The sequence below is a fragment of the Nipponia nippon genome, unplaced genomic scaffold (assembly GCF_047370975.1).
Source record: "Nipponia nippon isolate SJK-2023a ecotype South Korea unplaced genomic scaffold, ASM4737097v1 scaffold_5, whole genome shotgun sequence".
NCBI lineage: Eukaryota > Metazoa > Chordata > Aves > Pelecaniformes > Threskiornithidae > Nipponia > Nipponia nippon.
Window position 1 is genome coordinate 21,555,262 of NW_028262369.1, and position 25,008 is coordinate 21,580,269.

The window sequence follows — 25,008 nt, forward strand, 5'->3', positions numbered from 1 at the left end:
CTCAAAATACTTCTGGAGTCTTTTGAAAGAGTCAAGTGTACAGAAGAGCTGGACAATAAAGTCTACCCTTATTTCCAAGAGATATATGCAAAGGTCCTTCACTGAAAGTTCTTAACCTAAGCAGCTATGTGACCACAGAGGGTCTTCACATGGATAAATAAATAACCAAAGACTGGAAAAAATACCAATTTTAAAGGAGTGGGTGGAGGAGGAGGAGCTGCCAATAGTCAGGCTCTGGGCTGGGGCACATGCTGGGTAGTTTACAAATGACATAGAAAAGGTTGTTAAAGAAAAGAGGTTTACAGTCACCAAGTTACTCAGATCCTCCAAGGTAAGTGTTGATCACTGCCATAAACAGGACTGAGGGCAAGATGGGCCCTTGGTGGGACCTGTGGGACTTGTCAGTCTCCTGCTGCAGTTCTCTAAGTGGTTCCTCCCTTGGCAGCCTCCTCTTTTCCCATATCTTCCCATCCAAGTTGAACTACAGCCTTATTCAGCAGCATAGAAAACTGGGAATTACATCTCTCCACTCCGAGAAATTACTCAAACACAGAATAATTAAACACTGAAGCACAAACTGCCTCATTCAAAACCCATTGAAGCTAATGGGAATCTGTCCACTGATTTTAATTGCTTCAGTTTGGGTGCAAAATGACTGAAAACATCACTAGCAATTGGAAAGCCTCGCCTGCAGCTTCAAATACACATTCAGTACGGTAGTATTATAAAACAGAACACTATGGAGCTATCGGGAGCCGTGGTCTATAAAACACCATCCCGAGCTATTACACAGTAATATTACATGTTGTTACAGCGAGTAATGATCAAGTACACTTTTATCCAAACAGAATAATAAAAATTATCTTAGTTGGTTCTTCACGCCAACAGACAACCCTGTGAACTAGGTGACAAAATTGTTCAAACGTATGAAACTTGGCCAGAATCTCACAAATGCTCTGAAACATTTAACAGAAATTCAAGAGAAAAAAAGAGATTCTTCTATTTTTGTTGCACAAATTAAAGCTTTAATAAAATATTAGAAATTATTTGCAATATGGGCCAGAGATTTCCAAATATTTCTCAATGCTCAAAAGATCCTGGAAATCAATAATAATCTTTAATCAAACCGTATAAGAGAGAAAACAAATTACTGATTTTATAAAACAGTATTGCGAATATCTATAGACTAAACATACAAATATTTTCAGCATGTTAAAAATATTTGTAAGCCTATTAGTGTTTTCTGAAGAGAAAGTACTGCTGACAGAAAATACGAACATCCTGCAACATTTTCATTTGAAGAGAAATGTATGTCTCCAGCCCAATATGATACAGCAAGACAGTGTTATTTTAAATGTTTGGTATGCTTGTCAGAAGAAATCACAAGAATCTTCAAAGCATTTTATGAACAATGCTTCACTAATTTTCTATCAGGAAAGTGTCTGTGAATACAGTGATATGTTTGGACATGTTTTAGATGCCGTAAAATTATGACAACAAATTCAGCAAATGGAAGCTCTCATTTTTTAATGCAAGTTGTATTAAAGAGGGAGACTTCGGAGATCTATGCTCTGGTTAGAGAGCTACTTTTCAGCCAACTATAGTTAGTATTTACTTAATCTGATATTTTTGTAAATAATTTGAGAACCTTTTGCATTCAGTTACTATGGATACATTTTACAACAATCTTGACTGTTGAGCTAGTATGAAATATAGCAAAATTAGAACTATGGTAAACACAAAGCACATTTAATTCCTGTTTATGCCAAAATGCTAAATTTTTCCTGTAAAAATTATTTATACATATATTTTACAGCACAGAACACATGAAAGAATATGATCTGCTTTTTGATAACATCTTTTAAGATGCATTTAACATAGTAATAGTACTGAGCAGAAGTTACTTAAAACAGTCTTACAATACATTTCACATCTATTGAAAAGCCAAATCACAGTATTAAAATTATTTATTTGCCTTCCTTTTCATGTCTTTTCTTACATTAGAGCTACTGGACAAACTACCAACATAATCAGGTCATTTTATTCACAATATATCTAATAAATTGTAGGATAAGAAAGAAAGTCTTTAAGTACATATCTGAAAGACCTGCATCACCATTTTTGCAACTAGATTGTAAAATACATTCTGATTTATATTACTGCATTTTTTTTCCCAGCTACAGATGGTTCTATTGTAGACACAGTTTTCTTGTCCCAATTTTCCTTCTCTTATTGGCTGAGAAAATAGAAGTCTGGTATTTAACATTTTCCTGTTTCCCTGTAAAGCCTAAACGACATACCAATACTGCTTTAGCTCTACTTGCGACACTATCGTGTCTGCAGTCGCCCATGGCCTCACCACTCTCCTCCTCCAACCTCCCACGCTCAACCCTGATCTTCCCAGGCCCACTCCGGTATGCAAAGAGATGCTGTTTTGGATGAGTAGTTACTGTCTTTGTATAAAAGAGGTCAAATTCACCCTAACTAGGAAGCAGGACGTATATCCTCTACATCAACACTCTGTAATATGTGTTAACTCCTGTCCATCTATTACACAGTGCACCTTTTTTTGCTTGCAGAGCAAAGCAATAATTATATATAATATTATATATTATAATAATTTTGTCTTCTAGAGAACAAAAGAAGCCCAGAAATGCATAGTTCTCCCATTTTTGTCCCAGTTGATGCAAAAATGACCTTGTCAGCTTTCTTCCTCTTACTCTTACTTTATTTCGTAACACAGCTGTCCCTTTTATCTAGCAGTTTTAAGGATAGCATTTGCATAAGCAAAACCTTTTATTTCCAGTCCATCTCAGTAGTATATAGCAAAGCCTTCTGCCATAGCAAAGAGCAGAGAGCAAACACATCTACAAATAATGTTTCCCTTGGTTACAAGAATCAAAGAACTTTCTTACTTTCAGAATCATAGGTAGTTAGATAACATGTATACACTACAGCATGTATATAGCCTTTCAGATGATAAAGACCTCAAAGGCTGCAAATCTGCTGTCCTGAACTCGTCTCATTTTTTAATGCAGATAAACACTTTGGTGGCAGATTGAAGCTTTGTTTTTCAAAATAGTAAATGTAACTCAGAACAGAGGAAATCAAATTTTATACAAAAAAGTGTTTTCAACTGATATAAAGAATATTACTTTTGACACAAAAAATAGCTTTCCTTTGGAAAGGAAAGTGCTGTGGATAAAAGCCCACAGGAAGTAGAGAAAATGTCACTATATCCCATTATAGGCAAAATGCCTGCATAGGAGATTTTGATAAATGCATGCTTGCTGAAAAGGGTGCCATTTTTAAATGAGCTAAATAATATGCAATTCAGTATTAGCAACGTTTCATAACCACAGTCTATTACCACCACCGTAAGTCTCACTTATAATGGGGATATACAACCCCGGTTTATAACAATCTCCAAATCCATGGATATTTTTTCATTGGTTAGGATCCCTGTTACAGAAAGCAATGATATAATGCTGGTCTGAATACGAAAACATATTCCTTGCTTTATACAGTGCAACTTCCTATATTTAGCATTGGAAGTGTATAATTTATTTTTCAGTTCTTTACTGTTTCCTTTTCAAAATATCATTTAAATGTTGGTCAAATTACAGCGACAAACTATAGCAACTTTCTTTTTTGGTAAACAGTAACAAGAAGCACTACCAAATTGACATTTCTTTAATATTCTGATGACAGAGGTTTCCAAATAGTATTGTAAACCATGAAATACATTTAACTTCTGTACAGATCATATGGGGAGATTGTTCTACTGAGGTTACATTGAGTATGTTTTCAGTACATCAGATTACTTCTTGATGAGGAAAATACTGTCACATAATCACTGGCCAGGGTTATCTCATATGTTGTTTTCCAGTTTTGTTCACATCTCTTATTTTAAAATGTCATGTTATAGATTTTTGGATATTGAGTTACAGTCAGCTAATGTACTAGTCTCCATCATCCATTGTATGTTTGCTTTTTGCTAAAAACATTCAGTAGAATTTCTTTAAACCATGGAAAAAATAACTCTTAACAGAAATGACACTATTGCATTGCCAACAATAAAAATATTTTGCACTTTCAGAAATTTCAGGTGAGACTTATGTAAATATTCAACCACTTACTTTGGTAGAGTTTTCAAGTGATTTTCTCTTAACTCCAAAATTCGCAATTTGACAAGTCTAGAAATATGATAGAAAATCATTAGTTCATTCAATGAATTAGTCCAGGAATTCAGAAGAATGATTTGAAACTACTTATTTCAACAAAAAAAGAGTCCGCTTAATGCACAGTAGTAAGATGTCCAGTCATTGTGGGGCTGAATACGATACAAAATGTATTCAGAACCAAATAGCTTAATGTAAGGATAGATAGCTTCAGATAAGGGCTTATCTGTTCTTACCTGAACTCTTCTGAAAAACTTTGACATATAGCAGTTTTTCATAGTAATTCTAAACTATTTTTATTAATTATTCAAACAAGGCAAACATAATAAAAGTTAATTTCTCTCAAACATTTCCAAACCTATTAAAGGATAAAAAGCAATTGCTATTTAGTTCACAACTTTCTTTTGCATTTTTTGAGCACTGAATTCTACAACTCCACACAGCAGACCAATACTACAGAACAGATCTCCATTGAATTTACTGTATTTTACAAAGAAGTAGGACATGTGCTTAACTGTTGGCATAAATTAGAACCTATACAAAACAGTACTTCATAATTCCATATCATTGTGCAAACTCTAACTGGCAATATTATTTAAGCCACAGCAATAAATTTCATGAAGTAGAATAATGGGAAGGAATGAGGACACATCAGGTAAGAGATGAAGAAACTAAGGTATTAGAGTTCCAGAATCTGGGGCATAATTGTCTAATTACCTATATTGTCTAGGAAGATAATTTCATAAACATGAAAGGATTTTGATTCATGTCACCCTTTTGCTGGTTCTTTAATCCCAGATTATAATCAACGTGGGGAGGAAAAGAGGATATAAAACCAAAAGGATGAACAAGGTCCTTTCCTCTTCATCTCAAATCGTACAACTCCACTCTCAGAAAATCTGGAGTATCAAATCAACTATTTTTGGAGGCACATTCAATGCATGAGCTGACTGTGCCCAGGATTGCTCAAGGCCTATGTGAAACTGAGCAGTTCTGCATAACTAATTTGTAATTGTATCATATCTAAACAGAGATGTCAGCCCAGAGTCATACTATTAAAGCTTTTAGGCTGATATCATCATTTCTAAATGTGAAGAAAGTTTATTGAGGAACTTTATGGTGACTTTCAATGATTTCATGAATGCTGCTTTGCATATTACTCTGTCTCTACAGTCCAGGTCCTTTAGAGCCATAAGTGTAAACATGTGAGAAAAGTTTTTTGAAAATACAGCAAAGCTTTAAATAGTTCTCTGTCCAGCACACCACCATTTTTCTGTTTCATGGAACCTCAGGCTTCCCAATATCATGCTTTTCTAGAAAACTATGGTTTTACCTTTTTCCTAAGAAATAAAGCAGAAAACATTTCAAGTCCTACAGTTGTGCTTAACCAGGACTAAAAAGAGCAACTTTAAATGCGAAATGTGTAGAAACATTTACGTGATGCTCAGGTAGACTCTGTTCCTGACTTTATTCACATGGCTAAATGAGACTACAACAGACTAACTGAATATTACTGTACCAGAAGATATTAAAAAAGAACTAAAATTTGGAGAAGAGCAATAAGGGAGATACAGTTGAAGAGCTACATGTGTCTAGTTAAAAAAAAAAAAAAAAGAGCAATGTCTCTATGCTAACGTGGGAAGCTTTGGAAACATGACAAGGATTTGTAAATGCAAGACACGAAACAGATAATATAGGAGCAGAATAATAATAAAGGAATAACAACCACAACTGGAACTAGTGTAATTTCATTTAGCTAAAATATGCATTTGTAAAAGAAAGAAAGAAAAAAGTTAGTGCTTTCTGCTAAAAGATTTAGAATAATAGACATGTCCTCAAGCAACAGATTATTAGACAAAGTACCAGCAAGGATTTAGAAGACCATAATGAATATAAACACTACACATCTGATAAATTGCAGGGTATTTAATACATTTATTTTTCCTTGACATTTGAACATAATGTCTGATTCCAAACTGCAGAAGCAGGCTGTCTTAGAATTTACTCTGATATTTCAAACACTCATCAAATGCAAACAATGACAATTTTTCTTCCTCTTTCTTCAACTAGGCATTTTCTAAAAGTATTCCAGCATAAAGCCCAGACTCAGCTCTGCGTCAGTGACAGGCCCATCCAGTGAATGCTGATAAAGCAGCACTTTCTAGTTCTCAATGCCTGAGCATACCAATGTCATTTCCAACACAAATTATGTCACCTCAGTATTAATTTTGGAGTGCTGAGTTGATGTTCCCAGTAGAACAATAAAACACACATACGGTTAGCTGGATGGATCAAGAAAAAATTAATACAAGGTGTATGCTGTAACACCACCATATATTTTCTCTGTTAATCCTTTGTCTGCTGAGCTGTTCGCCGAACTGGACAAGCCAAGGGCAGAAAGGTTGACCATTCCCTCACCACTGTAACAGAGGGGGAATAAACTTGACATTTCTGCCAGACCTGTGCAGTGTAAGGATCCACTGGCTTCCACTGCCCTCTTAAATGGCCATGGCAAATTGTGTTAATTTTGATTACCCCTGCCCCCGCTGCTTTGTCCTTATCTAACACTTTTTGGCTCAGTTTCTGCTGCATTTATTTTTACTCTCATTCTACATCCTTTCTGCTCTGTTGTCTTTTGAATCTTCTCTCTTGTTCTTGTATTCACAATTTTCCTTTGGTTACTCCACCACGCTTAGTCATTTCTTTCTTCCTTTCTGACGCACAACACTTCTTTCTTTCCATTTTTCAATAGGCACAGACCATATTGTTGTTTTCTGCCCTTGCTACAATTTAATAAAACATTTGATCAAGGACAGGCCTCTTCTTCAATTTCTATTTCTTCTCACCTTTTCCCTAAACCACCAAACTGCATCACTTCATCATAAAATTCTTGCTGACATAACACACTCTCTAGCAACAATCATTCATCAAAATAGGGCTGAAAAGCCAAAATCTCTTTGGTTTTTTGTTTTGCTTTGTTTTGTTTTTAAAGAGAATACAGCTTTAAAATGGTCCCTTAAAGCCTAAACTGGGTTCATATGAAAGAGCAATGTGCTTTGATGACTAATTCTTACCTTCCAAAGTTAGCTGGAAGAAACTCCAAAAAGGCATCATTTAGATAGAGCTGGGTCAAATTTAGAAGTTGTGTGAAGCCATCTGGCAGCCTAAAAAAAACAGTTAAAAGCTTAATGCTCACACCGAAGTTGCTATGGAGATAATAACAATGTATATTTAGAAAGAGAAAGATGACTTTCTCTCTCACCTTCTTTTTCTTCCCAAATTCTCAAGAAGAACTTACTTGTTACAGACAACATTTTTGCCCATTCTCATCTTTTCCACATTGCTATAACCACATGAAATTCAAATGCCTGGCACATTGAAGTCACATCAGCCTTTTCTCCCTTCCTAGCTAAGGGTTTTAAGCCAAAGGTGTTTTCTTTCTTTCTTTCTTTTTCTTTCTTTTTTCTCTCTCTTTTTTTTTTTTTTGAACTGAAATAGTAAAATTTCATCCTTTCATCTGCTTTGCTCCATCTTATAAATCACGGGATTACAACACAGATTTTTTTTGTGTCTATTATTACAAGTTTTTGGAAGGAATAAGGGTTGCCAAAGTCCCAAGAGATTACGGTATGTGAGGACGCAGCGTGACTTACCTCCCAAATACATAAAGTATCAGCCCCCTGTGGACTGCTTTGCCAATACTTTCTTTACTATGTGGAAAGACACCACATTTGTTACATAGCACACAAATCTTTTCATAGATACATCAACCCTGGATTTCAAACAATTAAAAAGCAATTTAGATTAATCCTGCAATGAACTTGATACAATGCCTTTAAATTTTAGTTCACTTTGTGTAAATTTTCTGCACTTGCAGTAAACGAACACCAGCTACTGATACTCACTTAGAGACTGGATTGACACTGGCTTCAATAATTGTTAAACACTTACAACATTTAATATTTTCTGGAAAATCTTGAATTCCTAAAAAAATATTGAAAGAATTATTATACACATGTTAAAAACTGTTCAATTTTGTTCATAAATGAGTCCATTTGGCATTTTCAGATCAGACTTAAACTACAACAGGAAGAATACATATATTTTAGTATTATAGTCTAAAAGATGATACTTAAGCACTAAATAAATATACCAGAACAGATAATATGCCTTGTAGTAAAACTATTATGCTAATGCTTGATTTATATAATTTTCTAGAGTTAAATAGTGACATCATTTGTACTGATATTTGTGCCTTTTATGTCTTTCTGAACTGCTTATCTTTTTCTTCTTTGCCTCCTTCTCTTCTCAGGAGAACATGCATATAATCCTAAGAGTCTCTAGGCCTGTATTAATAATACATTTTTCAAAATTTTCAAGAGTGCCTAAGCCTTGTTTTCAAAACAGACACTTAAGTTCAGACATGCAAAGGTTTTTACGCACATAAATATGTAGATGCATAATTTGGAAATGCACATCAGCAAATTAGTCACTGGCTATATAAATCCTGGTAGTTGTTTACATGCAGCATATAAGTATGCTTAAACACATTACACAAGAGCCCAGTAAGTACTAAGCCACTTTGGAAAGTGGAATGGTTCATAAGTGCACTGAAAAATGGTCTCCCACACCTATTTCTAATGTTTATCAGTCACAATGCTAAAGCAACCTTTTTTTTTTTTTTTTTTTTTTTTTTTAACAGAAAAGTAAATAAGGTGGATATCTACCCAGACTTCTCAAAAAAGCCAGACAGGAAAATAGTACATAATCTAGAAAAAGAGCCAGTTTTCTAGAACACAAGTTTGTTAATCATTAGGAATTAAAACATTATTGTTCATATTAATTACAGTTCTTTAAAATACTTATACTTTTGATCTCTTACCGTTTTTACTGATATCAAGTTCTTTGAGATTAACTAAGCTAGCAATAGTGGTTGGCAGACTTGAAAGGTCATTGTCTGGTATACTCAGTTTGCGTAAAGCTTGACAGTTGAACAGTTGCTGTAACATAAAAAGACACTTTACAGCGTTTCAGGAAAAAGATCAGTTTGGGATCATTATTCATACACAGAAGCAACAAATACCACAAAACTACATTTGCTATGTAAGAATTCAATAATCAAAAAATATTTTTAAAAGCCATTATTTGAGAAAACATTTTACAGGCTGCTCACATCATAAACACAGCTTATACACAGTTGACAAGAATAATCAGAACAGTTGATTGATAGCAGGAATGTTCAAAAAGAGCTTTCTGTCAAAAACTGCATACTTATTGCAATCAACATTTTGTAGGTACATAATATTTCATGTGTCACATCAATTGAAATTTTTTGTGGCTGGTGATAAATTTAAATATTTGATTTTGTAATTTAATTTCATGCTAGATTTTTAGATATTTTGACTGCATGCAGAGGAAATTTGCTATCTTCAAGAAACAAAATGCTTTGACATTATGAGAATGATATGTTCCTTAAGTCCCCCCCAAAATTCAGGACTTGATTCTAATTTTTAGTTCAACTTCAAATTTTATAAAATGTCAGAATTTCTACTGCACAAACAATCCTCATTTCAACTTGAAGTGATCAATAAATCATGTTGAAAGCACCTATTTAACATGGCTGCTTTCCTCAAGAAATATCACTACCTCATACAACACCTTATACACGTAAAAATTAATAAAACAACCATACTAAGAGAAAGCAATCATGAAAAGTGATTTCACATTTAGGTACATTGCATTGCAAGGTTAGAGGTGCCTTATGTGAAGAATGACCAGGTGCATTTTTTAGATAGAGTAGCTTATAGCTTCTTCAAGCCCAGTGTGCTAGCAGATATAAGAGGAGAATCCAATATAATTGCTTGGCTTATTTATTGCCGTGCTCCACATTCCGCAGCGACAGTACTGGGGAAAATTGACTCCTAAGAGTAACAGGGAAGGGTCATGCATGGCTATTCGCTTTGGTGGTACAAACCCTGTTTGCGGACCCAGCACAGTGTCATTGCAGCTGGCCTCCAATCCCCGGTACCAACCACTCCTGTGCTACCCATCACACCAGACTGCAGGAAAGACCTACTTCACGTTACCCACTTTGTGGCTGCAGGATCCTTTCAAGAGTTAAGTTACCAAACCCCATAGGACTTTCTCTGAATACACATTCACCAAATGGCACCAGAAAATTCAGTGGGTTCCACAGAAGAACAACTTCTCTTTGCAGGCATCTCAAAAGTGTTCTTCAAATATTACTGCTATGTTTACAACAGATTTAGTCTTTCTTTCAGACTTCTATATCAGAATAAAGTCTATATACTCATCTACAGGCTATTTGAGAATGCATAATAATTTGATTGCCTAGATGAAAAACTCAGCCAAGTATCCGGAGAGGCGAAAATTAACACACAAACAGTGTGCAAATGCCAACCTGGTACATCATTTGAAGTAAATTTTAGATCATTTTGAAACTGCATTTTTCTGCCATAACTCATAATCCTTTAGAAAAATCCTGCTTTTCTTCAAGGTAATCTATTCTCAGAAAACTGAGAGGGAATCACATGAATAAAAAATGAGAAGCACCACACCAATCACTATCAATTGGCACTAAATATGAAAAGGCCTTTTTACTAAAAGGCACGTTTCAAAATGCCTTTGTATTGACAGGTTTTTCAGATTTCCTCTTACATGAAACATACTTGTTCATTCTCAAGACTGTACAACAGCCTCCTCCCCACTGCTCAGCAGCTAATGCCAATGGCGGGCAAAGAAGCACAATGCACTGCTACAGCCCAGCAGCATCGCAGGAGTAACAAAGAGAACCGTTTCCATGCTGGGGCCTGCGGGTCCCAATCTAATTTACAGGAACAGCCAGAACATTTACTGTACACCCTGGAAACCAAACTGGGTTACACATTTCTGCTTGCAGACAATGTTAATAAAGGGAACTGTATCTCTCCACAGAATGAGGAATTCCTTTGCAATGCATCTGAGAGCACCCACTTTTCCTCTTTTTCAAGAAAGCACATCATTTTAGACAAGACTGGAAAGTAATGAAATTAAGAGGCTCTAGGGTTTGCTCTTAAAATTTCTAGCCACATTACTGTGTGAGAACAGCTGTAGACATTAGTAACGTTCAGCATAGGGAACCTGCAGAAATTTAGTACATCTACAAACTATACCATGCTATTATACTTGGAAAATTAAATTCCCAGTGCATGTTGGCAGCCATTCTCCTGGAGAAGTCTTCTTTTAAAAGCCAAGGAAGGCTAGGAACTTAAAGTTTTGACAATATCTGAACAGATACTAGGCTTTTGAACTGGTGAATGAAGAAGTGTAATAAAAAAATATTCCCTCTGGAGTAATTTTATGATGTATTGTTGTATCAGAAATAATACAAGAGTGTGAAATACAGGTATGTAGGCCCAAAATTGCCCACTTTTTTTTTTACCCACTGGATTTTCAAAAGGTGTCTTTCTCAGTTTCTAGTGCTTTCTGGCCTTGCCATCACGACCTTGATGTAATTGTCATTCTGTATGTCCATATACTATTTTTATTCCTTTCAGACTGGAAACCAAGTGGTGCTAAAAGCGCTGTAATTTGAGTTATAACAATGGGCTATTATTCTGCATATCTCAAGTTCGTGACTACACAGCAATAGAGGTTGTTGGCTTCCAGGGCCATTAGAGAACAATATGAAATTTCTGCTCTTTACTTTCCATAGGCATAACTGTGAAATAGATTGGCTAACATATTGGCGGAATTTGATGTCAGGATTACAAAGGAATAACACTTTCTAGCTTTGCAGAACAGAAACATGATTTCTTATCAACAGATTTAGAAAAAGTATTCAATGCCTTTAATGGAAACTATAAATTATATAGCAAATGCCATGCAAAAGAAAAATATAGTTAATTTATAGTAGCTACCCATCTATGTGAGCTATACATTAGTGATTACCTCGACACTGTTTATATATTGGTTGTATTGTTTGTTCTCAGTGAGACAATTAAGCATTAAGATGTAGCCTCTGACTTCAGTAGCGTATTTAGCATTACTGGTATCTATCTTACCAACACGTGAGATGGCGAAACACAGTGGTGGCTATTTCTAGAATTCATTGTTAGAGACAGATGAATTTTTCCTAAGTCATTAACAAGTAAACTAATTTTGCCCGTTACAAATTAGTCCGAATTTTACTTTATAAGAGAAAGCTGCTGGGGAGAATTTTCATCTCATTCATGTTTTTCTGGATACTGATTGCCAGTGACTCCACCTTCATTAAAATCAATATTCTTTTTTATTAGTCATTGATTCATTGACATACTTGCAGCAGCGGCTCATGATAATGAAGTCAAAGGCAAATAAAATAAAAGACTTGGCTAGATTTAGGGGAAAATAAAGAATAAGAATTATACAACAATCCTATAAATCCTTAAACGAAGAGAAAAACATTAGAAATTAGGAACTAGAATCCATTTCTAATGAAGACAGCAGGAAAAAAAAGGATAATTATGATGCATAAAATGTAAGGTAATTTTTTTAAAAAAAACAGGCAGAATAAGTTTAATACATCAGTTTAATGCAAAATAATCTATTGGTTTCTAGTGTATCATGTATCTAGGTAGATAAGGACTTAACAGAGTTTTTACCTATGCATTTTTCATTAAATTTTTAAACATGATAAAGCATCCTGATGAGAGAAAATTTCAAAAGAATATTATAACTTCAGATGCACATAACATTTGGTAAATAACAGAAAATTGACCAAACACATTTTCTCCGGAAGAAGTTATTTGAATTCACATTTACAGAGAGAGGAAAGTTCTGCCTCTGGTAGATCATAACATATAATACAAAAGTTAATGCTAAGTAATATGGTGCCATTTTAAGAAAAAAAAATGGCATTTTCTCTCCTATAATATTAAGTCAATAGTGAAAAAAGTTCAGACTTGCAGGCAGCAAAAAATATTTGAAGCAGAGAATTTGATAAAGAAATTATTTGGACTGTTTAATTTACAGTACTGATTAATAAAGGCTTAAGACAAAAAATTATGAATGGTATCAAGAAAGTAAATTAACACTCCCATTAATCTTCTCTTATACAAGGCCAAGACTATGTGAAATGATGCGTTTACCCAAACTTAAGACCAATTAAAAGGATTTCTTCAATCCATAGTATTTACTTCAAAATATTATTTATAACATACCAAAAATGAGAAAAGGGTGCAAAAATAGTGTCTTATTTAAATCTCTCCAAGGCATGTATTTATCTGATGTTTTGTTTCACATATAACAAATACAAAATAGATGATACCACAACACAGTGCAAAGGTTTCATTAGCATGCACATTTCAATTGTGACCGACACTAACAACTATCGCCTTCATCCCAATTTCATAATTTTGGACCCCTTACCTTTGGCCCTCAGTTTTTCCATATAGAATTGTGGCATATTGCGCTTGTTCTATGCCCTGATATATTTGCCTTCCATTATATACTGCAATTTAGTTTGAATATCATGGTGATGCATACTTTCAAGAGACCCAAAACAAATATTCCAAAAATCCCTAGCTAAATTAGACACTTTATATATTCTTCAGTATGATTCTTCAGTAGCGTAATCAAAATATACAAAGTTAACCATATATTATTGTTAAAAGAGAAATAGTCCTGAAGGTATTCATTAGCAATAAAATGGCCTCCACCACACTCCATTTCATATTTATGGGGACAGAAAAAATATCTGGTTGTCTGCTGTCCTTTCTAGTAGCAGGAGAGTTAAGGCAGTTCTCTGTATCATTTTTCTATGACACTTAGAAGATTGTAGCTACCCTGTCTTACCATCTGTAAAGAATTTCTTGACTGAGTGAGCAATCTTAAGCAATGAACCATCATATCCGAATAAAAGAACTCCATGTAATGGAAAAAGTACGTTTTCTACATTTGTAAATAGAATTTATATAAAGTCTCTAAGCAGTGTAAGAAAGAAATATGTTGAGAGATGATGAAGAATGGATTACAGTGGAACAATGTTTAATTAAAGACTTGTAAGCATCTTTCATTATTGTTGAGAAAAATTCAATTAAGGAATGGATTACATTACTTCATGCTTCATTATGTAGCTAGCACCTAGTATTAATTGGTTTTTCCACTACCTTGCTCTCTTTTGTTTCCAGAACACTTAAGTTACAGTAACTTTTAATTCCTTATAGTAAACATTAATCAACAGAAGAACAGATTTAAAGATTCTATAAAGGAAGTTTTACACAAGAAGGATAACTTAAGTAATCTTATTGCAGGACCTCATTTGCACTTATAAAAATATTAGTCAGGCAGTACTGGCATTTCTCCCACAAGGATAAACGGCTTATCCTGACAAAGAGCCTGCTTTTAAAAGCAGTGCTACAGAGGATCCAACTGTGAGATCATCGACCCCATATATTAGGATACTCCTGGTCAAGGTATCATATCAAAAGCCGTATTAATTACTTGTTGTGCAAGAAGTACTTCTTTTGAACAATTGTTAATTTCCCAACTTAAGACCTCATTGGCTGCCCCTTGTTCTTGTGCTGTGCAGCAAGGAGAAGTAAGTGGCCCTACTCCTCCCCATGCAGTACCGTCTCCAGGAACAGCGTCTCAGCTGTTAGGGCTCTTCAGAGAGGGCAGAAAAAAACATTTGTAAAAATTTAACTGAATCTCTAGAGTTAATAGCGATGACTTCCCACAGTAAGCAGCTCTCCTGGTCAAGAGCCAGCCCTATTTCAGAGTTGAAGCACATGTTGAATACAAATTTAAGAACACAACTTTGACATCCATATTACAGGCAGAACACTGATTACCTTAGGTAGCTCTTCAATTTGATTGGCATCTAGGTAAAGCTCCTCTAATGTCCGTTCAAAATTAAAAACTTCCTTTGGCACCTGCTGTAGGCCACAGTGAGAGTAATCTAACACTGAGACGATTTCTTCTTCACCACGAAAACACCGGCAGGGCACCAAGCGGCCGATAATTTTCCTTTTGGTTGTCATCTCCAAACAGCATACTGAAGGAAAAGGGGAAAAAACAGTTTTCTGAAACTATCAACATTTTGGGGACTATTTCTTCAGAATTATTATCAAGATTGCAGTCCATTAAATACAGCTTTTCCTGAGGGATATCTGTAGTCTGCATTCTGCATTTCTTATTCTACCTTTCTACAAAACATGAAAAAGTGAGATTTACCAGCGGAATCACAAAAAGCAATCTCAACACATCATCTGTGCCCCTACACTGGGACAGAAGAAAACAAGCCAAGACCATCCACAACTGTTGCTTTCTTTAATGATGAAAATTAGCTATGTAAATCCTACATGTATGAACATGCTCATCAGACTAAGTACAAAATGACAACATTTGAACTCCATGTTTTAGTCCCTTGCTCAGTTTGGACTGCGAGTCACTGAAGTGAATCAGAGTCGTCTGGTTCTGATTCGCCCTGACAAATGCCCCATTGTATTACACCTGATTTCTCTGAAATTAACAGAGTTCCTTAGCTTTCCACAGTTACTGCTGGAGTATATTCACTGTCTTTTCAACCATATGAATAAAGAAAAGTATATGTAAACTTAATTGGTTATAAAACTAGAACAAAAGTTACCCAAAACCAGACAGTTTGTTTACCTGTCATTCCTGCTTCTCTTATATAACCTTGCTCTGCTGAAAACTCAGATAAAGGACTTAGTAGAAATACCGTTTATTTTCTGAAGTAAAATAAACATCTGGGAAATTTCACCACAGTCTTTTTCCCAACTTCTTCTAATCTAGATGCCAAGTTCTGCAGATCTTCCTTGCATACAGAGTTTGTATGAGTGCCTCTAACTCATATGAGTAACAGTTTACACAATTGTATCTTACTATTTTTCAGTGAAATAAAAATACTTTAACTCGCTACTCTTGAACTGAGAGAACACTCAATAAACAGATTTTATACATGTGAAGCAGTCTCTAAATCTGGAACAGATATTGACATTTTTAGAAGTTATTTTAACATGATTATAGATAAATCAGGCTGTTCTGAAACATATTGCCACAAAGCCAAAAAGCGCTAAACCTTCAACTCCCATTTTCTAAACCACTTACAAGGTTTTGAGTTACATTTATGAAAAAAAAATGCACAGTATCAGTCCAAGTAAACCAAAATAAGGCTCATCAGGATCCTCTTTCACAGGATGCCAATGAAAAAGCAACTGTATATTCATGCAAAGTATCAGTGGAGATAATTCATATTGCTTAAGCCATTATTTATCTCAAATGTAAGATTAAAAAAAAATTAATTGGTCAGATAATGCTCCATACATGGATCTCTGTGACTATTTTCTCATGTAATACATTGATATAAATAAAATAAAATGCATAAAATGCTCAAATATTTTATTTCCTTGTTTGAATTTTATTAGCACCTAATCTGCCTCTAGCAATCCCAATGAGATGAGCACATGAACGCTGTCAGAACAAATACTGGTTTTTCATGTTCTCAAGATGACTGAGATGTTGAAACAAACAACAGTAAAACCAGAGTGCAGCTGGTCATTCATTTGGCAGTGCCAATGACAGGCTTTCTGTTGGCCGATTCTGGCTTAAGGGTAAAGCTTAAAACAGAGAAAAGGGTATAGTAATTTTGTAATTCAGCTTGACCAGATGCCAAGTTTGTGGGTATAATGTAAAAGTTGTATCTTAATTACAGTCAGCTGATGCAATGAAAACATCTGCATAATACAGCATACGCCAACTTCTGAAAATGTAAAAAAAGAACACTTACAGGTATGAAAAAAGAAGCCATTTATTTACAAGCTAATAAGTCACAAAATCTGAAAGTTTTATTTCATTTCAACAGTATAGTCCACTGCCACACAGCTAAAATTTAAGGATGTCACGTCACTCAAATTTACTCTGTGAACTTCGATTTAAATGTGCTTCATTTAAATTCCTTACACCAAGAACACTAGATCCCCAGTCAGAGTTCATACTCAACACCACGGCTAGACCTGGTTTCTTGACTGGCACTCAAAATTTCCTGAGATGAAGAAATGTTTATTTTAACATTGCCTCTAATCTCCCTCTGGAAATAAGACTACTGCCTTTGCAGCTTAAAACCGTTGGTCAATTTCAAACCCATTTGGGAGCAAATGACTTTTATAGTTTTCTCAACTTCAAAAAATTTTGTATTTGTGACTTTTTACTTAAGGCAGGAAAAATCCCAAAGCTCTGCTCTAAAGCAAGTCCAGTAGGAGAAGGGCCCATCACACCAGAAGTGCTCCCAGTTCTCTCTCAGATCAGGCTTTCTTCTAATTGCCGTGTTATCTGTTCTCTCCAAATCTTTTTCACTGTATCTGCTGCCACCTTCATAGGACATGACATGCAATCAGCTCGTCTGGTCTCGGAAAGTCTGTATTTGGACGTTGAAAGTGGCTTTGGCCATCGCTACTTAAAGTTAGTCACCTTGTACCTGACTTCAGGATCATCTGCAGTTGCAGCAACTCCTGACTTCAGCAAACCTTCACACCTGGGAAGCAGCAAGGAAAAGAGGCAGAGCAATGACAAGAGGGAAAGCTATCGACATGAGCAGGGCTGCAGAAGGCGCCAAGGGATAAGGAAGTGAAGCAGGCAGCCTTCAGCCATGTTCCTGGGACACCCAGCTGAGGAGCCTGTCCTGTCCCTCCCCTCCTGAAGGATGCCCTGTATGTAGCAGGGCAAATGTCCCTGCTGGAAATGAGGCAGCTGCAGGACTCAGCCACAGGGAAGGCAGCATAATCACCTCACGACCTCCCAACCTCTCTGCCTTGCCAGTGTTCCCAGAATCAGCAGCGCAACCACTGACACCAATCTGCACTGCATCTTTAAATCTCCCCCAGTAGCTCATTTGAGTGTACAACATCAAAACAGATGAAAACTGTAAAAGTGCTGGTCACAGAATATGTATTTCACAAGAAAAATGAAATTAGCTATCAAGCTGCACAGCCTCTTTGTATTAAAGCATAAGAAGCAACATTTGCGACTGCATATTTCAAACCTTGACACAATAAAAATAAATGCATGTGGAATATCAAATTATTTGTACCTTTTCAATTCATTTGAAGATAATGAACAATTGAACAGTGACATGTACTTCAAAAACTACTCAGAAAAACATTCTTCCCATAGGCATTACAAAGCACTTAGCTTTGCATTATTCTCCTCTACTGTAGGCATACACATTAAACAAATGTCGCGTTTCATTTTAATAGAAACCCAGAACAATAACAGTATAATAGAACAGTTAGAAAGTGTACAAATAGTGAAGTGATACAACTGTACTAAAAATAGCAATTACAACAGCAAAAACATTTAAAAAATATTTTTTTCTTTTGCTTATGTAAACAAAAGTGTTTCAATTATTGCAGTTCATAAAAAATCTATAATTTCTTATTCAATAGAAAATTGTTTTAAAAATTAGAAAGAAAAAATGCAGAGGATAAACAAAAGTGATGTAATTACTTTGCTTTCCTCAAAAGCTATAGTAAGACCCGATTGTCATGATAAATTAGGTTGGTGGGATTAATTGGTTATCTATTGGAACTGTCCTCTTCAGGAAGAAAAAAACCCAAAACCAAACCAGAATCTGATTTGGATAGACGAGCAATCTGTATTTAAGAAAAGATCAATACTGGAATAAGAAAGGTACTTGAACCTGAATTATGGTGCACTGCCAAGATTTTGTGAGAAAAATCAGTATGAAGTAACTCCACTGCAGAAACTGCTGCTGATAGAATATGTGCTGGAAGAAGGGCCATGGGAAAGTAGAAACTTAAATGTATTTTGATAAGAAGTGGGTTTGCATGTGTCCATAGTCCGCTCCATTATCTACCCTTTGTAATTAAAAAGAAAACAAACAAAAATGCTGAAAAACGTGTAAAAAAGTCCCCTGGGATTTATATCGTTCTTTGCATTCATTTCAGAAAGCACCAGTACAGAATTAAAGGACCTATGGTACAATTGAAAGGAGTAAAATTTCACGCCCTGTGCACTAATGGTAATTAAACTCTTTATTAATTTCAGTATTATTAATTCCTACCCTGGACTAATTCCAGCTTTGGTAATTACACTTTTCTTACCTACACTTTATTCCTTCATAATTTTCATAAAGCTTTTCTTTTGTTCTGATGGTTACTTACTGTAAGAGGATTGCTACTTGAGATCCTTGGGAACAAAATTTAAGTCAAATAGAGTCAACAGAAAGCCAACCTCCCAACTTTATAAAATTCCTTAATCCCTGTGAGTGATATAGAAAGTCTTCCTACTTCCTCATAGAAACACGAGTGCTTAGTACTTTTCCCCATTTAAACTAATGAAAGAAATATAATTCTCCATAGCTGAGTATTAGAGGTTAATGCTCACCATATGCTATACATTGAAGACTATATACTCTAAAAGATTTATATATCAGTCAAAAAATCAAGAAATTTCAGGTTGTCTATTCAGTCTCACATGTAAGAACACCAAATTTTCAAAATTCATCAGACCACACATAGAAATGCTCAGCAACTTGGAAAGCTATGAAGACTGTCCTGCAGAGGCAGTGGGAACACTTTTTTTTTTTTTTTTTTTGGCGATTCTGCTTAAGGAAATTTATTAACATCTTAACTAATAACTAATTCTATACAACTGCAATCATAACAAATTGTAGTGTACTATTTTTCAACAATTCAGAAAAACAAAAATAAATACAAACACATTTTTCCCCACAAAAGTTTAACAATGTTATGACTTGTTTTCTGAACGCTTTTTTAAAAATATATTCTTTCTTGAATTAAAGAAACTATGAAAGAAGTATAAATATAAACTGCTCTTTATCAGCTTCATGCAAGCACCTCATTATCATTATCTGCAGTTTATTCCCTTATAAAGAAAATTCTTATTCTAAGAAAAACAGTAGTTTTATGGAAATTAATTACAATCAAATCTAATCTCTTCCCAATTAATGGATCTTTTGTGCAGTAAAACCACTAATCCCTGTTTCTCAGTAATCACAACAGAAGATGTTCTCCTTACCTATTATAAAAGACAGAGGCAAAGAAAATTGCTGTACAGCTCACAAAACTCTGATTTAAAGATGCAACGAAATAGCTCAACAAACTTCAAAACTTCAAGTATCTTGAAAGAACAGGAGAGGCAGCAATTTTTTTCAAAAGACAAGATAGAAGAATTTATTTTTTCATCTCAGAAGCTTTTTCCTCTGCAATGGGCCTACACATCATCAGATATAGCCATTTTCCTTTTTTTTCCCCCCACAAAGTAATTACAAATTTGCTTAAAAAAACACAACTAAAAAAAGCCATATCTCTCTCAAAATATTTTTATCTAATCAGTTTAGTTTTATCCTAAAATGTGCAAAGTATTATCTTCAATGTGCTTTACTTTTCCATTAACAGTGTTAAATAACCAGCAACAACAAGTAGAAAGTGGCAATTATTGGGCAATCAATTTGAAAGAGTTGTAACGTAAAAACTAGTTTCAAATTGCCTTTGGAATCCACTCAATTTCTTGTTGATAGTGCATTTAAAATAAGAATTCCCAAATATTGTAATTATGAAGTCAACTCTCTTGCTCATCTTGGACCTGCAAAACTTTGAATGCATACATTTATATACACGCTAAAAAAAACCCAAACAACAAAAAAAACCCCAAAAAACCAAAACGAACACCAAAAAAACAGGGTAGAAAGCATTGGTAAGACTATTAAAAAAAGCTTTGTGATTCACAGCAGCTTTGGTTTATATCAGGCTGACTGGCTTATATCAAGCAGTACAAGAATCATCCCATTTCCATAAAGAAACCAGCTCCTAAAATGACGGGTACTATTGAATTCTATGCAGCTCATTCTTTAAATGAATGCTATATTACCCTTCATTTAAAAAATAGTCTAGTCTTTACAATAATCAAATCAAACATAATTTTTAAAAATGGTTGCCTGTAGAAGATAGAGATTTTCCCTGACAAAGAAGTACCAGGTGTAATTTTTCCAGCATATTCTGCTGAAAGAACAACCTGAATGAAAACAGATGAGAAATAACAGTGACACTAATGTTATACATTTTTATTCCGCTACACAGCCAGGACTGATTATCTTGACACAGCCTTAAGGCTACTCTCCTGTTAAAAGTTCCACAGGATTGCTGTGTGTTAACATGACCAGCACTACAGAGCAGCTGCTCCATACATACGTGTTCTTCAAGCCCTTGAAAGTCTTCACTAAAAACAATTTTAAATCTTTGTAGGCAATTTTAATTCTTAGAAGTAAACAATAGCTTTCTGACCTCTTTTTCTAAAGTGTCAAGTAGATATATGAAGAAAAGAGGTACTTAAAATGCTACTGTAAAAAACTCCAGAATTTGCCTCTGTATAATTGGTAGTATAAATCAGCTTTTCATTTTCTGTTTTTCAGTATAGATTAATTGTGGATTTAATTTTTCTACCAAACAAGTTTTTGATGTAACACTTCATTTAAGTATTCTTATCTCAGGGAGGTCTTAGTTCCCCAATGCACTGCCATAGTCAATGGCCTGAGTCAAAATTCAAACAGGAAGAAAAACAACGGGTAGTAAGTACTGTAGGACCAGCCTGTGTTGTCTGACAAGGTATCAAACATAAAATCGTTCATACTCTTGAAATTTCATTCAGAAAACTGCAAGAAATTGCAAAGTTTAAGTGATCTGGTAGTGCTAGGAAGTTACTGAGAAATCCTGAAAATAAAGACCTTAGAAGTCTGAATGAGAGCATTACAAGGCTGAAATGAGTAATAATGGTAACATTTGCCAGAGGGCTCAGAAAATATTAATTATATTCAAAGCAGCAGACAATTCGCTTCACTGATTTCTTTGTCATACATCACAGATAAGTGATGATTTTTCTGTTCCTTTTTTCTTTCTCTTATTATCAGCATAATCAACAACATTAATATGCTAATATGTTGGCTCTTTGCAGCGAGTTATACTATCAAGCTTAGAAATCACAAATATACCAATCACTAAACCAATCACAGTTTCCATCATCCCCTTCTATTTCTCCCAGAGGTCTTTCATCACTCTAGAAGGGATGAAAGCGGAGAGTACTTCCTTGAGAGACCCAACCAGCCAGTCCCCAGCGTCCCCAGAGACCCATCCCACTTGAAGTCCCCGAAGCGGACACACTCAACCCGCCCTCGCAACCCAGCCGAGGCTGCTCATCACTGACAACTCCCCTTGCTGCGATCCAGCTCTCTTGGGGCACAGCGCACAGCGCTAGCCTGAACACTGGCACAGCACAGGTGACTGATCACAAGAGGAAGCTGGAGACCAAACTCTTCAGCTACTATTTCTTTTCCTGATATCATATCCTTCTTTAAACCACATCTTGTTGATGGTAGTGGCACTTTTTTCTTCAAATCCCATAAAACACTCGTTCTGTGAATCAGAAGCCTTTTCTGAACCAATTAGCATGATCTGTGATTCTACAAGTGCTGAAGGTACAGAAGGTATCCCTCCTCTGACCTTAGGAAGGCATTGGGATTTTTCCAGTTTGTTCCAATAGGCCAGAATTTATGTTATATTTTCTCTGCTGAAAGATTTGACAATAGGGACTATGCATATGAAACGGAACAAAGCTGAGCACAAGTTTGTAATTAAAAAAAAACAACCACAAAAGAACCCTGAAATTTCCTTCAGTCAAAAACCTTTTTCTCACTGATATTCTCCTAGCACTGGCCAGACATCCAGTTTTGTTTTCTTTCTTACCTTTTAATTAATTATGTGTGCTGTTTAGATGATTTACATTGTGTCCGTTTTTAGTCTGGGTCACTGAAACAATTAGGGAACTTCAAAGCTCTCAGAGTCATCTTAATTTTCAGCACAACTTTTCAATTAGAAACACAGGACTATTAATAATTTAGATATTTTTAAAAAATGTAGGAAGATTATATCTGCATATACGCCCTGTGCTCTCTTCATCCAGCTTTTAGTGTTTAAATGTGCTGCTCACTTTTCTATTATATGCATCTTTGTGGGCATCATCTTAGTGCTGTCTTGCGTGAAACTCTGTGTGAGTTTTTACTCATTTCTTTCTTTGCTTAGTCAGATGTATAACTCAATACCTCCATTTTGTAGTTTTTATTCTAGTCAAGACATACTTGTGACATGAGAATTATGGTTATGCAACCTCTCACATCAGTAATGACTGGCATTTTTCATATTCTCACAAATTTCCAATTCAAAAAGAAGTTCTGATGAAATGTAATCTGCTTATTCTTTGCCTGAAAATCAGCATCCCTCTTCCTTAAAACTGTATATCACCTATAAAATTTGCTTTTTCCCCCCTGAAGATATCAAAATGGGAAGGTGTATTAATGCCTTTGCAGAAGACATTACAATGCTTCATTGGAAACAAATACACAACTTTGCTTATCCATGTCTAGAAAAAATTAACTTAAATTGGAAGAGATCCAAGGAAGGACTAGAACAAATATAAAGAGCGTATGACAGCAGGAAACAGACAGCCCATTCACATGGCCCACTGCCAAGCAGGCTGCAAAGGGGCAGCAAGGGGCGCTGGGACATGGCTGGCAGGAGCCACCATCGTTGCTGCAGCTCAGAGCACCTCTGCTTACTGAAGCCCTCGCTGGGGCTTGACTGCTCCTGTTACCCAGCTGCTGAAGTTGGGGATTTCTCTAGCGATGTGCTGCGGACACATCAGTCCTATTCAGCTTCCCTTATGGAAGGGCATAGTGCTTTCTCCATGCACTCCAGCAAAGGAGAGCCATGTACATGTAAGGAAAATGCTCACACAAGAATGAGTGTGCTTGAATGGGTCTTGAAGGCTGGAGACTAGAAAATTTTTGAGAGTCAAAGCAATGAGTCTTTTGCCACCCTGCTTTCAGTGAGAGTACGAGGTAAAAAGCCCTGGGTACCTTTAAGACAAGACCAATTCATTTCTGACTGTACCTGTCTGTATGACACCTGCACGGCAGTGTATGACACGGATGTCTGGTGAATGGGATTGGACTTCACAGTGGTGGAGTCCCAGCCACGTATGTTTTCATCCACACATACAGACAAGTGAGTGTTCGGGAGGCAGTGCAGGGGATGTGCGTGAACAGGTTGGTCATGTCATCCACAGCCAAGGCCTGACTGGCCAGCCATCCTCCCTGTCACATTCAAAAACATCCACCGGTTTTGTTTGAATATACTCTTCTGAACACAGGACAAGACTTCAAACCCATCTTTGCTCTTAGTTATTATGAGCTGCTAAAGAGAAACCAAGTGAAACTCTATTGGTGATTCTTTTTCCAACATTTCTGCTAAAGTAAATACAATTGTGGACTGAAAGTATCTTTCCCTGTAGGGAAAGAAAAAAGAAAGAAAGAGGGAAAAAAGGCAATTTAGTCTCTGTATTAGACCTATGCAGGAAGGGAAGGAAAAACAGGGGCAATATTAGAAGACTTACAGGAGGAAACAGCTGCAAGCAAGGCTCTGAGGGAGCGTGCTATGGAATTTCAGAGAAAGGCTCCACTCTGCACACATTTGACTCTCATCGTGGCTGGCCAGGGAGAACACAATTTCAGAAAAACAATGTAAAATTTCAGCACTTGCCGATTAAGGTCAAATCTTTTACAAGGTTCCAATTAGTATATTTTAAAAAGGAGAAAGTATACTGCTTGGTTTGACCAGATCTCTTTCCTTTTTACCTTACTTTCTTCATCGGAAATCACCATCTATTTTTCTAAGTTACAGTTTTACATATCCTGTTTAGAAGCAAGAAGCATGTTCTATTGAAATTTCACACTTGA

The 25,008-nt window shown here is 35.6% G+C and overlaps 1 protein-coding gene across 7 annotated transcripts in view; it reads right to left on the bottom strand.

Moving 5' to 3' along the window:
• The window catches only part of LRRC7 (leucine rich repeat containing 7), a 183,567-nt gene that overhangs the window by 92,690 nt on the left and 65,869 nt on the right, over positions 1-25,008 (bottom strand). For all 7 annotated transcript variants that reach the window (XR_015698796.1, XR_015698797.1, XM_087731928.1 and 4 more), the window contains exons 2-6: positions 15,014-15,216; positions 9,064-9,181; positions 8,087-8,165; positions 7,256-7,345; positions 4,140-4,196 (exon numbers count right to left, since the gene is read on the bottom strand). Coding sequence is in view for 5 of the 7 variants with exons in the window: in XM_087731928.1 (XP_087588054.1) it covers positions 4,140-4,196; positions 7,256-7,345; positions 8,087-8,165; positions 9,064-9,181; positions 15,014-15,216 (547 nt within the window). In the remaining 2 variants the exon portion in view is untranslated. The remainder of the gene's footprint in view (positions 1-4,139; positions 4,197-7,255; positions 7,346-8,086; positions 8,166-9,063; positions 9,182-15,013; positions 15,217-25,008) is intronic.